The following is a 14,558-nucleotide window of genomic DNA, read 5'->3' as shown; positions in this document are numbered from 1 at the left end:
TTCATAACAGTAGATGCTTGAGTTCTCAGCACTGGAAAGAGAGAAATAGACTTAACATTAAGTTGATGGTTTTTCCTTTACTGGAAGATTATATTAGTATTAAACCTGTTTCTCTATGGATGAAATATTAATCCTGTTTCCCTATGTATGCTGCCTGGCCTGTTTAAAAACTTCTACTTTTCTCCATTTATTTTAACATGTGAGATAGCATGTTGTTCAGTACACTTTGTAAATGCCCAGGGCTCATTAAAGGTTCAACAAGAGAATTCCTTGTATTTGTAACTACATCCATTAAAAATGACTTTTGTGAAAGAGGGAATCCTGAGACCAAAGACATTTTCCTTGTGCTGCAACATAGAACATAGAATAGTACAGCACAGTACAGGCCCTTCAGCCCACAATGTTGTGCCGACCTTCAAACCCTGCCTCTCATATAACCGCCACCTTAAATTCCTCCATATACTTGTCTAGTAGTCTCTTAAACTTCACTGGTGTATCTGCCTCCACCACTGACTCAGGCAGTGCATTCCACACACCTACCACTCTCTGAGTAAAAAACCTTCCTCTAATATCCCCCTTGAACTTCCCACCCCTTACCTTAAAGCCATGGTCCCTCTTGTACTGAGCAGTGGGGGCCTGGGGAAGAGGCACTGGCTATCCACTCTATCTATTCTTCTTAATATTTCTCTTAATCTGAATCAAAATTGAGCAAAGTAACCATCTTGAACACACATGAATAGAATGATGCAATCTTTTCCTGCTTCTGTTCAAATACAAGTCGTCTTTTAAAATAAAACACTTTTTGTATGTCAAAATCCTTATAAGATGAAATTGTCTTCCAAGTTGGATGCCAAAGCTGAACTCTTAGGTTCGGGGTAATCCGAGTAACTGGACTCTCCAGCCAATGTACTTCCTGAAAGAAATACTGGCAAGGATGGGTCTGCTGCTTTTGAGAATGTGATATTGGATCTCCTTGAATCATTGTAGTAATGACAAGTACCATAACGAATGAATGGTGTTGAGGAGCTGCCTTTAGCCATTGCAGTCCCTACAATAAAATTTCCCTCAGTGCTGTTAAGTAGAGGTTTCCAGGATTTTGATCCTGCAATGATAATGTGAGGTGAGAATAATGAAGGAAAATCATCAACGTTTCTTCCTCATATATAATGTCTTGGATCTTAATAAATCTACAACAATAAATTACCAGTAGAACTAAGTGAATAATTTCCCTCCCCCCAAATACTTGATAATCAGATTAACAGTATTGTTATAGTCTAACAGTAGATTAACAGTCAAGCAGTAGATTTTTTTGAGGTATAATCATATTGAGGGCAGAATATAATAAAAAGGTGTTGCTTTACACTCTTCAATTATTTTTCCTGCAGGAATATCCAACTCTTACTACTTTTTTTGAAGGAGAAATCATCAGTAAAAAACATCCATTTTTAACAAGAAAATGGGATGCAGATGAAGATGTAGATCGAAAACATTGGGTAAGTTTTACACTTCATTTTGGGATATTAATAACAGAATACTTAAGATGAGGGGCAAGTATTAGTCAATTTCAGAAGGGAGCCTAGATAGTCCGGTGTCTGAAGTGCATTTTTAGCTCCAGAGTGTGTATCTTTTGTGGCCAGGTTTCCAAACTGAAGCTCAATCTATTGAATGGCCAAGCTTCCAGTCAAACTGTGAGAAATTAGGAAATGGTCTTGAGAATAAATAGGTTGGATCCTGGGGTTTTATTTACATGAATAAAGTGTGAGGGCCATTAGGCAGCATATCTGTTCCTGGTCCACAAACAGTGCTATGAAAGCGTGCACTCTCCCTGACATTGCGGATACCATTGTCTCCACCTCTGGCTCCAACGACCCCAGAAGGCTCCAGATCACGGATCCCACTGTCAGTAACTCTGATTCCAGCCACCCTAGATGCCTTCAGACCGTGAGCAATGCAGCCTTCGCCTTCAGCCTGACCTTGGCCAACTCCATCTCCAGCCTGAGACCTTTCTCCTTGCCGCTGGGCCCTAGACTCTCAACCTAGGTCTTTCAGGCTCCCCTATCACCTGTTGGGTTCTCGGAGCCTCCCTCTTCCTCTCACTCTACAGTATCTTCACTGAACACTCCAACCCTCCCCTCTCCTCTGATGCCACCGACTCTTTCTCACTCTGATCTCAGCTGTCTACACCATTCCCTCTTACCTTCCCCTCTCTGAGGTGGAATGTTCTATCCTCAACAAGGTCCTTAACTTTGACCGCTTTGCTGACACCTCAGTGACTTCTGTGACCTTCACGATGCCAAGCTCTTCTGTGTCGAAGCCCACTTCTTTGGCAAGTATTCCCTATCCCAAACCAATGATCCATTCTCCTGTCATCCAATTCTCCTCTTTTTGGACACCACACTCTGGTTTTCTGCCTGCTCTGGATCTTTTCATCTCTAAATGCTGTGGGGACATCAACAATCTTGACTTCAGCAGTCCTCTTTCCCCTTCAACCTTACCAGCTCCAAATGCACAGCCCTCCAGTCCCTCTGCACCACTCCCAACCTCACCACCAAACCTGCAGACAAAGGGGGTGCTGTTGTAGTCTAGTCAATTGACCTCTACCTTGCTGAGGCCAGGTGACAACTCTTAGACACCACCTCTTACTTACCCCTTAAAAAGGACGCCACTCAGGACCATTGGGACATTGTCTTTGATACCATCTCCAACCTCATCAACGCTGAAGATCTCCCATTCACCTTATAGTTCCCTTGCCTTGCATTGCTCATTTCTACCTCCTACCCAAGATCTACAAACCCAACTGCGGGTAGATCCATTGTTTCCGCCTGCTTCTGCCCCACTGAACATATGTCCGCATACCTCAACTCCATTTTATCCCTCTTGGTTCAGTCTCTTCCCACCTACATCTGTGACACTTCAAATGCTCTCGATCTCCTCAACAGCTTTCAATTCCATGGCCCTAATCGTCTCATTTTCACCAGGGATGTCCTATCCCTATATGGTTCTACCCCCTGCCCTCCCATCAAGGAGGCCTTAAAGCTCTTCTTTCTCAACAACAGACCAAACCAGTTCCCCTCCTCCACCCTTCTCTGGCATACTCAGCACTTCCTTTCAGCTCCTTCCACTTCCTCCAAACTGAAGGTGTAGCTATGGACACTATATGGGCCCCAGCATTGCCTGCCTTTTCATTGGCTATGTGGAACAGTCCTTGTTCCAAGTCTTCCCCAGTAATGCTCCCCAACTCTTCCTGTGTTATATTGACAACTGCGTTGGTACCGCTTCATGTAGCCGTGCTGAGCTTGTCAATCTCTTGAACTTTGCCTGCAACTTCCACCGTGCCCTTAAAGTCATTTGGTCCATTTCAGACACCTCTTGACGTTTCTTGATTTCATGTCATTTCACATGACATTTCTCGATGTCGTCAGAGAGAAACTGTTTACCAATATCTATTATAAACTTTTAAACTCACATGGCTGTTTTGACTATACCTCTTCCTACCGTCTCCTGCAAAAATGCCATTCCCATTTCTCAGTTCCTTCGTCTCCACCGCATCTATTCCCAGGATGAGGCTTCCTTTCCAGGGCATCAGAGATGTCCATTTTTAAAGAACAGGGTTTTCCTCCCTCCACAATTGATGCTGCTCTCACCCACGTCTCCTCCATTTCCTGAGCATCGTATCTTCCCACTGCCTTAACAGGGATAGAGTTCTTGTCCTCACCTACCACCCCATGAGCCTCTGCATCCAGCACATCATTCTCTATAACTTCCACCATCTTTAATGGGACCCTATCGCTAAACATATCTTGACCCTCCTTCCCCACTAATCTTCCTCCTGGTACTTTTCCCTGCAAGTGACAGAGATGCTACACCTGCTCATTCACCTCCTCCGTCATCTCCATTCAGGACCCCAACATGGTCCTTCCAGGTGAGGCAACACTTCACCTGTCAATCTGTTAGGGTTGTGGGGTTGTCAACTGTATCCAGTGCTCTCAGTGCTGCCATTGGTGAGACCTGTAGTAGATTGGGGGACTGCTTTGTCGAACGCTTTCGCTTCATCCACAGAAAACAAGATTTCCCAGTGGTCAACTATTTCAATTCCAATCCCCCTTCCCATTCTGACATGTTGGTCCTGATCTCCTTTACTGCCACAATGAGGCCACCCTCAGGTTGGAGGAGCAACACCTTGTATTCCATCTAGGTAGCCGCTAGCCTGATGGCTTGAACATTGATTTCTTCAGCCTTAGGGTAATTTTTTCCCCCTCCCCTTCGCTCTTTAATTCCCACTTCTGCCCCCCCATCTCTTCTCTTCTCTTCTCCTCACCTGCCTATCACCTCCCCGTTTCTCCCATGGTTCACTCTCCTCTCAGAAAATTCCTTCTCCAGCCCTATACATTTTTCACCTCTCTCCTTCCAACTTTTTATTTCATCACCCCTCACTTTCCCACCTGGCTTCACGTATCTTCTAGTTTGTACTTCTTCCCCGCCCCCTTTCCCTTGTTCTGGCTTCTTCCCCCTTCCTTTCCAGTCCTGATGAAGGGTCTCGGCCCAAAATGTTGACTGTTTATTCATGTCCATGTATGCTGTTTGACCTGATGAGTTCCTCCAGCATTTTGTATGTGTGGCTCTGGATTTCCGGCATCTGTGGAAACTCTTGCATACTGTCTTGTCCTTCCTTCAACTGTCAGGTTTCTCAAGGTTTTATAGACACTGCTAATCACTGTAAAAAGCTGCAAAACCATTAAAATTAGAGACTGCTAGTCTTATTAAAACTTTTAAATTGGCGATGTTCCTCTGGAAGCCATATTAGTCTGGCTGCCATTAATCCAATGGGTTATATTGTTAAAATTTTAACATTTGACCTAAGCTCACTTATTCTGTAAGAGGTTGAAATTAGGCCTGTATTTTAGCTTTCTTTTTATAATGCAAGCCTTTTGTTCATTAAAGTGACAGGTGTTGATGCATTGAAATGATCAGTCCCGGGTGATTTCTGCAAGAGACTGAATGTAAAATTTCTAAATTCCTCCCGACAGTATGTTTCAGCCTCAACCATATTACCTTTACAATTTGCTTATGAGACATTTCGTGTAAATATGAATGTCATTGAGTACTAAATTAAAAATAAATCAAAGGAGAGATTTCATTGCTATTGATGTGGAACATTAGAAGCTGCTGGGCTAGTCTGGCACTTGAAACCAAAATTTGACGATAACAGAATTAGTGTTTAGCTGTAGGATAAGAAATTTAGAGAAACATGAGATACTGTAGATGCTGGAAATCTTGAGCAACACATGCAAAATGTTTGAGGAACTCAGCAAGTTAACAGCATCTATGGAGAGGGAATAAGTAGCTGACATTTCAAACTAGGACCCTTCATCAGGACTGGAAGGAAGCTGAGCAGAAGCCAGAATAAGGAGGTGTGGTGTAGGAGTACAAGCAGGCAGGTGATAGGTGAGGGAGAAGGTGCGTGGGAGAAGTTGGTTGAATTAAAAAGCTCGGAGGTGATAGTTTTAAGAGGTAAGAGGGCTGAAGAAGAAGGAATCTAACATAGGACAGTGGCCTATAGATTAAAGGGAATGAGGAGGGGAGGTAGATGAGGAGTAAAGGAGTGAAAGGCTAACCTGAATGGGGAATAAATGAGGTGGGGGGGGGAGGGGAGATTAATTACCTGAAGTTAAAGAAATCAATATTCGTGCCATTAGGTTGGAGGCTATCTAGATGAAAAAGTGCAAGTTGGTCAGCCAAAGACATGCTTTTCAAGAAACAGCAGATACCTCCACATGCATTGAACAGTGAGGTTTTTTTTGTTCTGAAATATAGATTTAACACTTTTAACTGCAAGCGAATAAAGATGTCTGATTTAGGAACTAACCATATGGACATGGTTTGGTAAATAAATCTCTGGAAGCAAATTTTCAACTAGTGTCTTTTTCAATGTATGACAGAATAGAACCCAATAAAATTGCCCCATATGTGAACTGTTTTCTTATTAAATTCACTCTGGGGCCATTTCATTCTGAATTATAATCACTTTGGGCAGCTTTCAAGGATTGTACATTTTCAATTTCTTGTCTCCTGGAATAGTATAAAATTTGATAATTACTGTTTCCGTAATTTAGCTTTATCTTGTAATTTTCCAGCATATGTTTTTTTATTTTTCAGGGGAAATTCTTGGCATTTTACCAATATGCAAAAACATTTAACTCAGATGAGTTTGATTATGAAGAATTAAAGAACAGTGACTTTGTCTTCATGAGGTGGAAGGTACAAGGATTATTTAATTATGTGTGTTGAAGACAGTTTTACTCTTAATGAATCAGAGACCAAAATTTAGCACTCTGGTTTACAATAGACTAAAGCCAAAATAAAATTATTAATGTACTTTTAAAACTACATCAGTTATGACTATGAACAAATAAAAGGTCTGATAAGTTTCCAAAGGATATATTCAAAACTTTTCCACAGCCTAATGCATAGCTCATAGGCTGAGTAAAGTTATCCATTCTTGTGATTGTTTCCCTTCTTTCCTGACCTCAACTCTCCCATTGCGCAATTTTATGGGAGTTATGTCTTTGTGATAGTTTAAGAGCTTGATCCTGCATGAGGATATTAGTGGGCTATTTGAAACTTGAATTCGGGATTATCTTGTTCACAAGGATAGATTTTCCTTCTGGACTCTTTAATTAGTGATCTGGAACAGCAACCCTGATTTATTTCATTTTCCCCCATTTGTGATGTCTTGACCTGTCATCTCCTAGGGATTAAAATGGGGAGGATTTGAATACAATTTGTTGATACATTGGTAATTCTGCTCTCAACAGAAGAATTATAAGTAAAAGTGCTGTCTCTGTTGAACACATTTCCACATAAAAACATTTTTCCAATGTCATTCAAATTTCATTGAGTGTTGGGTGCCGACTGTTTGGATTGATGCTTGTGTCCAAGCACAGCTGGTGATCATGTGATAGCAGGAATAATAACAATCATATCTGCGGTACTCTGGAAATTGACCACTAGCATACTGAGTGGCTAATATTTTTATTTAAGATCCAACACATTCTTTCCATGCAGTCTGTTGAACGGGATGACAGTTATTTACTGGTAGTAACGTAATTGAGATTTCCACCTTTACTGTGCTACTGTGACCTCAGTGGAAGTACAATTGCATAATAAATGAGACCTGTTTCCAAACCTCAAGAAACTGAGCAATTTCAGCTGTCACTATTTCCCTAAAAATGTAGCATTGCTATAGATTTGTTCCTCCTTTAAAGGGGAGGAGATAACCCAGGATGAGAAAAATATCAATTAGAAGAGCACTTGCGTAGATGTAAACACTGAGGAGCAATGTTTTCAAGTGAATCTTGATCTAATTCCGTGATGTACGAAGTATGCAATTGATGTGTTTATACAAGATCAATTAAGTGAGAAAACTTTATTGGGAGGGAAAGCAGGAAGTTGTAATCATTCCAGGGCAAACTATTCTGCTCTGTGCAGTCTCCATTTTGAAGAGCTATGTAGCCAAGTATTGCTGCTTTGAGATGCCTCCTCATAGTCTGTTGCAGAGGAATGAGACTATATTGTAGATTAGTGATGGCACAGTCTCTATTGCTATTTTTTATCTCTTAACAATACTATAAATCTAGTTTTTATCTCTTCAATGGCCCAAAAGTAAATCCCAATCAAGATCAGGATCATTTGGTTTCATAGAACATAGAATAGTACATGCCCTTTGGCCCACAATGTTGTGCCGACCCTCAAGCCGTGCCTCCCATATAACCCCCACCTTAAATTCCTCCATATACCTGTCAATAGTCTGTTAAATTTCACTAGTGTACCTGCCTCCACCACTGACTCAGGCAGTGCATTCCACGTACCAACCACTCTCTGAGTAAAAAAAATACCTTCCTCTAATATCCCCCTTGAACTTCCCACTCCTTACCTTAAAGCCATGTCCTCTTGCATTGAGCAGTGGTGCCCTGGGGAAGAGGTGCTGGCTGTCCACTCTAACTATTCCTCTTAATTATCTTGTATACCTCTATCATGTCTCCTCTCATCCTCCTTCTCTCCAGAGAGTAAAGCCCTAGCTCTATTAAACACTGATCATAATGCATACGGTCTAAAAACCAGGCAGCATCCTGATAAATCTCCTTTGTACCCTTTCCAATGCTTCCACATCCTTCCTATAGTGAGGCAACCAGAACTGAACACATTACTCCAAGTGTGACCTAACTAGAGTTTTATAGAGCTGCATCATTACGTCGCGACTCTTAAACTCTGTCCCTCGACTTATCAAAGCTAACACCCTATAAGCTTTCTTAGCTACCCTATCGACCTGTGAGGCAACTTTCAGGGATCGGTGGACATGTACCCCCAGATCCCTCTGCTCCTCCACACTATCAAGTATCCTGCCATTTACTTTGTACTCTGCCTTGGAGTTTGTCCTTCCAAAGTGTACCACCTCACTCTTCTTCGGGTTGAGCTCCATCTACCACTTCTCAGCCCGCTTCTGCATCCTATCAATGTCTCTCTGCAATCTTCCACAATCCTCTACACTATCTACAACACCACCAACCTTTGTGTCATCTGCAAACTTGACAACCCGTCCTTCTACCCCCACATCCAAGTTTTAATAAAAATCACGAAAAGTAGAGGTCCCAGAACCGATCCTTGTGGGACACCACGAGTCACAACCCTCCAGTCCGAATGTACTCCCTCCACCACAACCCTCTACTTTCTGCAGGCAAGCCAATTCTGAATCCACCTGGCCAAACTTCCCTGGATCCCATGCCTTCTGACTTTCTGAATAAGCCTCCCATGTGGAACCTTTTCAAATGCCTTACTAAAATCCATGTAGATCACATCCACTCCCCTCATCTATATGCCTGGTCACCTCCTCACAAAAACTCTTATCAGGCTTGTTAGGCACAATATGCCCTTCACAAAGCCATGCTGACTGTCTGTGATCAGACCATGATTCTCTAAATGCCCATAGATCCTATCTCTAAGAATCTTTTCCAACAGCTTTCCCACCACAGACGTAAGGCTCACTGCTCTATAATTACCCAGACTATCCCTACTACCTTTTTTGAACGAGGGAACGATATTCGCCTCCCTCCAATTCTCCGGTACCATTCCCATGGACAACGAGGGCATAAAGGGCCTAGTCAGAGGCTCAGCAATCTCTTTCCTCGCCTCGTGGAGCAGCCTGGGGAATGTTCCTTCAGGCCCCGGGAACTTATCCATCCTAATGTATTTTACCAACTCCAACACCTCCTCTCCCTTAATATCAACATCAACCTCACTCATATTGTCCTCATCGTCATCAAGTTCCCTCTCATTGGTGAATTCTGAAGAGAAGTATTCTTTGAGTGCCTCGCTCACTTCCACAGCCTCCAGGCACGTCTTCCCACCATTATCTCTAATCGGTCCTACCTTCACTCCTGTCATCCTTTTGTTCTTCACATAATTGAAGAATGCCTTGGTTTTCTTTTACTCTACTCCCCAAGGCCTTCTCATGCCCCCTTCTTGCTCTCCTCAGCCCCTTCTTAAACTCCTTTCTTGCTTCCTTATATTCCTCAATAGACCCATCTGATCCTTGCTTCCTAAACCTCATGTATGCTGCCTTCTTCCATCTGACTGGATTTTCCACCTCAGTTGTCACCCATGGTTCCTTCATCCTACCATTCTTTATCTTCCTCACCGGGACAAATTTATCCCTAACGTCCTGCAAGAGATCCCTCAACATCGACCACCTGTCCATAGTACATTTCCCTGCAAGAACATCATCCCAATTCACACCCGCAAGTTCTAGCCTTATAATTTGCCCTTCCCCAATTAAAATTAAAAATTAAAAATTTTCCTGTCCTCTCTGATTCTATCCTTTTCCATGATAATGCTAAAGGCCAGGGAGCGGTGGTCACTGTCTCCCAGATGCTAACCCACTGAGAGATCTGTGACCTGACCCAGTTCGTTACCTAATACTAGATCTAGTATGGCATTGCCCCTAGTCAGCCTGTCAACATACTGTGACAGGAATCCATCCTGGACACACTTTACAAACTCTGTGCCGTCTAAACCATTGGAACTAATCAGGTGCCAATCAATATTAGGGAAGTTAAAGTCTCCCATAACAACCCTGTTATTTTTGCACCTTTCCAAAATCTGCCTCCCAATTTGCTCCTCTGTATCTCTGCTGCTACCAGGGGGCCTGTAGAATACTCCCAATAGAGTAACTGCTCCCTTCCTGTTCCTGACTTCCACCCATACTGACTCAAAAGAGGATCCTGCCACATTACCCACCCTTTCTGTAGCTGTAATAGTATCCCTGACCTGTAATGCCACCCCTCCTCCCCTTTTTCCCCTCTTCTCTATCCCTTTTAAAGCACTGAAATCCAGGAATATTGAGAATCCATTCCTGCCCTGGTGCCAGCCAAGTCTCTGTAATGGTCACTACATCATAATTCCATGTATGTATCTAAGCTCTCAGTTCATCACCTTTGTTCCTGATGCTTCTTGCATTGAAGTACACGTACTTTAGCCCTTTACCTTACTACCTTTTGTTACGTACTCCGTAACTGGGTTGCCAAACCAGCAGAAATGGACCACTCAGTTGGAGTCTAGATTACTGGAACTAAGAAAGTTTTATTAAAGAAATGAGCAACACAGTACTCTAATAGTAAGGATATAAATGCAACAGGTTAGCAATGAATAAACACACATGTACACAGAACTAAGATAATAGGATCAATCAAGCTCTATCACAGTCTAGGGGTAAATGACCAGTTTCAAGTGACGCAAAGTTCAGTTCAATTGAGTTCAGTTCAGTTCACAGTAATCACTGTTGTGCCGTTGGGGGCGGGGGGGGGTGGGGAGAGAGAGAGAACGAATGAATATTCAAATCGGATTCCAAACAGACCTTCGATATTCCTCGCAGTCAACTTTCGGGCAAGTCCTTTGTAATGTCTTCCGAGGTCACCGACTGTGACCCCTCCGTTCCAGACACAATCGTTCTTCAGCGGTGAACCCGGCACCCAGGCAAGGGCGGACACACACCAGGTTCCTGCCGACCGTATCTTTCCACCCTGTGCGTCTATGGCTGGTCCCGCGACCAGACCTCCAAAATTGCCACCTACTTGTGGGGGCGCACCGCTTCCAGGGTCTCGTTACCTCGTGGTGTGTGTGTTGTCTTAGCGAACCTGCCCCTTTTTATCCCCCTGCTGGGGTATCGCCTGTCCATCACACTTCAAACAGTTCAGGGTTCAAAAGGAGCCAGTCTCGACAATACTCAGACCAGTGTCTCCTTCCGTTAAACTCTCTCGTCTCTTCATTAACATTTCCAAATGCTGCTCCGTTGTCTTACTTATCTCTCTCTCCTGAAGACAGGTGGCAGATCAACTGTTGATCCCACTGGTGCTAGCACAGGACAGTTAACATCTTAGTCTAGGTGTACTTTTGTAACCCTCTTTCGTCACACTTTACACCCTTTATTCTGCTTCTCCTTCCTCAAAGCCTCTTTATATGTTAGATCTGGCTTTACTCCATGCACTATACTTGCAGTTCTCGCATGACCTTTATCCTTCTCCGCCAATTTCTAAAGACTTCTTCAAATTTCTGGAACAGCCTCTCTGCTTAACATTTCGTTGGTAGCAATTGGGGGGGGATTTCGAGGCAGGGTGTTTTTGCTGCCCTATTTAAGTAGATCCTCCAAGGTTGGCCTTTCCTGGTACAAATTTATTTTTGTCCAGGAGGGCCAAGAGGAGGGACTGTTAGAGTAATTTTTAGGTTTAGGTCATTTCAGAATAAGACCATAAGACACAGGCCAAATGGCCTAATTCCATCATGGCATCCAGCTCAACTCCATTCTCATGCCTTCTCCCTGAAACCTTTGATTTTCTTACTAATCAAAAACCTATCAACCTTGGCTTTAAATATACCCAATGATTTGTCCTCCAGCCAGCTATGGCAATACATTCCATAGATTCATCACCATATGGCTAAGGAAATTCCTCCTCAGCTCTATTACAAAGAGGTGTCCTTCTACTCTGAAGCTGTTCCCTCTGGTCCTAGGCTCCCCTACTTGAGAGAACATTCTCTCCACATCTACTCTCTAAGCCTTTCAATATTCAGAATGTTTCAATGAGATTCCCTCTCACTGTTTTAAACTCCAGTGAGTACAGACCATCAAACACTCATATATTAACTCTTTCATTCCTGGAATCAATCTTATGAGCCGCCTCTGGACCCTCTCCAATGCCAGCATATCCTTTCCTAGATAATGGGCCCTAACTACTCACAGTACTCTTAAGTGTGGGCTGACCAATGCCTTATAAAGCCTCAGCGTTACTTCCTTATTCCTTATTTTTATAGTTTAGTCCTCTTGAAATGAAAACATTGCATTTGCTTCCTTACCACTGACTCAACCTGCAAGTTGATCTTCAGGGGATCCTGCACCTCTAATTTCTGAATTTTCTCCCTGTTTAGAAAATAGTCTAATAAGCCTTTATTCCTTCTATCAAACTGCAGAACCATACACTTCCCTACACTATACTCTACCTGCCACTTCTTTGCCCATTCTCCCAATCTGTCCAAGTCCTTCTGCAGACTCCCTGCTTCTTCAACACTATCTACCTCTCCACCTGTCTTCGTATCATTCACGAACTTGCCACAAAGCCATCAATTCCATCATCCAACTCATATGTGAAAAGAACCGGTCCCAAGTCCAAACCGTGTGGAACACCACTAGTCACCAGCAGCCAACCAGAAAAGGCCCACTTTATTCCTACACTTTACTTCTGTCACTCAATTTTGTATCCACGTTAGTATCTTTCCAATAATACTATTCTCTGGTTTAGCAGTTTCATAGAACATAGAATAGTACAGCACAGTACAGGCCCTTCGGCCCACAATATTGTACCGACCCTCAAGCCCTGCCTCCCATATAAGCCCCCACCTTAGATTCCTCCATATACCTGTCTAGTAGTCTCTTAAACTTCACTAGTCCACCACTGACTCAGGCAGTGCATTCCACGCACCAATCACTCTCTGAGTAAAAAAACCTCCCTCTAATATCCCCCTTGAATTTCCCACCCCTTACCTTAAAGCCATGTCCTCTTGTATTGAGCAGTGGTGCCCTGGGGAAGAGGTGCTGGCTATCCACTCTATCTATTCCTCTTATTATCTTGTACACCTCTATCATGTCTCCTCTCATCCTCCTCCTCTCCAAAGAGTAAAGCCCTAGCTCCCTTAATCTCTGATCATAATGCATACTTTCTAAACCAGGCAGCATCCTGGTAAATCTCCTCTGTACCCTTTCCAATGCTTCCACATCCTTCCTGTAGTGAAGCAACCAGAACTGGACACAGTACTCCAAGTGTGGCCTAACCAGAGTTTTATAGAGCTACATCATTACATCGTGACTCTTAAACTCTGTCCCTCGACTTCTGAAAGCTAACACCCCATAAGCTTTCTTAACAACCCTATCCACCTGTGAGGCAACTTTCAGGGATCTGTGGACATGTACCCCGAGATCCCTCTGCTCCTCCACACTACCAAGTATTCTGCCATTTACTTTGTACTCTGCCTTGGAGTTTGTCCTTCCAAAGTGTATCACCTCACACTTCTCCGGATTTAACTCCATCTGCCACTTCTCAGCCCACTTCTGCATCCTATCAATGTTTCTCTGCAATCTTTGACAATCCTCTACACTATCTACAACACCACCAACCTTTGTGTCATCTGCAAACTTGCCAACCTGCCCTTCTACCCCCATATCCAGGTCGTTAATAAAAATCACGAAAAGTAGAGGTCCCAGAACACATCCTTGTGGGACACCACTAGTCACGATCCTCCAATCTGAATGTACTCACTCCGCCACCACCCTCTGCCTTCTGCAGGCAAGCCAATTCTGAATCCACCTGGCCAAACTTCCCTGGATCCCATGCCTTCTAACTTTCTGAATAAGCCTACCGTGTGGAACCTTGTCAAATGCCTTACTAAAATCCATATAGATCACATCCACTGCACTATCCTCATCTATATGCCTGGTCACCTCCTCAAAGAACTCTATCAGGCTTGTTAGACACGATCTGCCCCTCACAAAGTCATGCTGACTGTCCCTGATCAGACCATGATTCTCTAAATGCCTATAGATCCTATCTCTAAGAATTTTTTCCTACAGCTTTCCCACCACAGACGTAAGGCTCACTGGTCTATAATTAACCCGGACTATCCCTACTACCTTTTTTGAACAAGGGAACAACATTCGCCTCCCTCCAATCCTCCGGTACCATTCCCGTGGACAACGAGGACATAAAGATCCTAGCCAGAGGCTCAGCAATCTCTTCTCTCGCCTCGTGGAGCGGCCTGGGGAATATTCCGTCAGGCCTCGGGGACTTATCTGTCCTAATGTATTTTAACAACTCCAACACCTCCTCTCCCTTAACATCAACATGCTCCAGAAGATCAACCTCACTCATATTGTCCTCACCATTATCAAATTCCCTCTCATTGGTGAATACCGAAGAGAAGTATTCATTGAGGACCTCGCTCACATCCACAGCCTCCAA

The 14,558-nt window shown here is 43.4% G+C and overlaps 1 protein-coding gene across 1 annotated transcript in view; it reads left to right on the top strand.

The window, feature by feature from the left end:
- The window catches only part of gid4 (GID complex subunit 4 homolog), a 42,031-nt gene that overhangs the window by 8,389 nt on the left and 19,084 nt on the right, over positions 1 to 14,558 (top strand). The window contains exons 3-4 of the mRNA XM_072269478.1: positions 1,386 to 1,493; positions 6,157 to 6,258. Coding sequence (XP_072125579.1) covers positions 1,386 to 1,493; positions 6,157 to 6,258 — 210 coding nt within the window. The remainder of the gene's footprint in view (positions 1 to 1,385; positions 1,494 to 6,156; positions 6,259 to 14,558) is intronic.

The sequence above is a fragment of the Mobula birostris genome, chromosome 9 (genome assembly GCF_030028105.1).
Source record: "Mobula birostris isolate sMobBir1 chromosome 9, sMobBir1.hap1, whole genome shotgun sequence".
In the NCBI taxonomy this organism is placed as follows: Eukaryota; Metazoa; Chordata; class Chondrichthyes; order Myliobatiformes; family Myliobatidae; genus Mobula; species Mobula birostris.
This window is presented reverse-complemented; position numbering and strand designations above follow the sequence as displayed.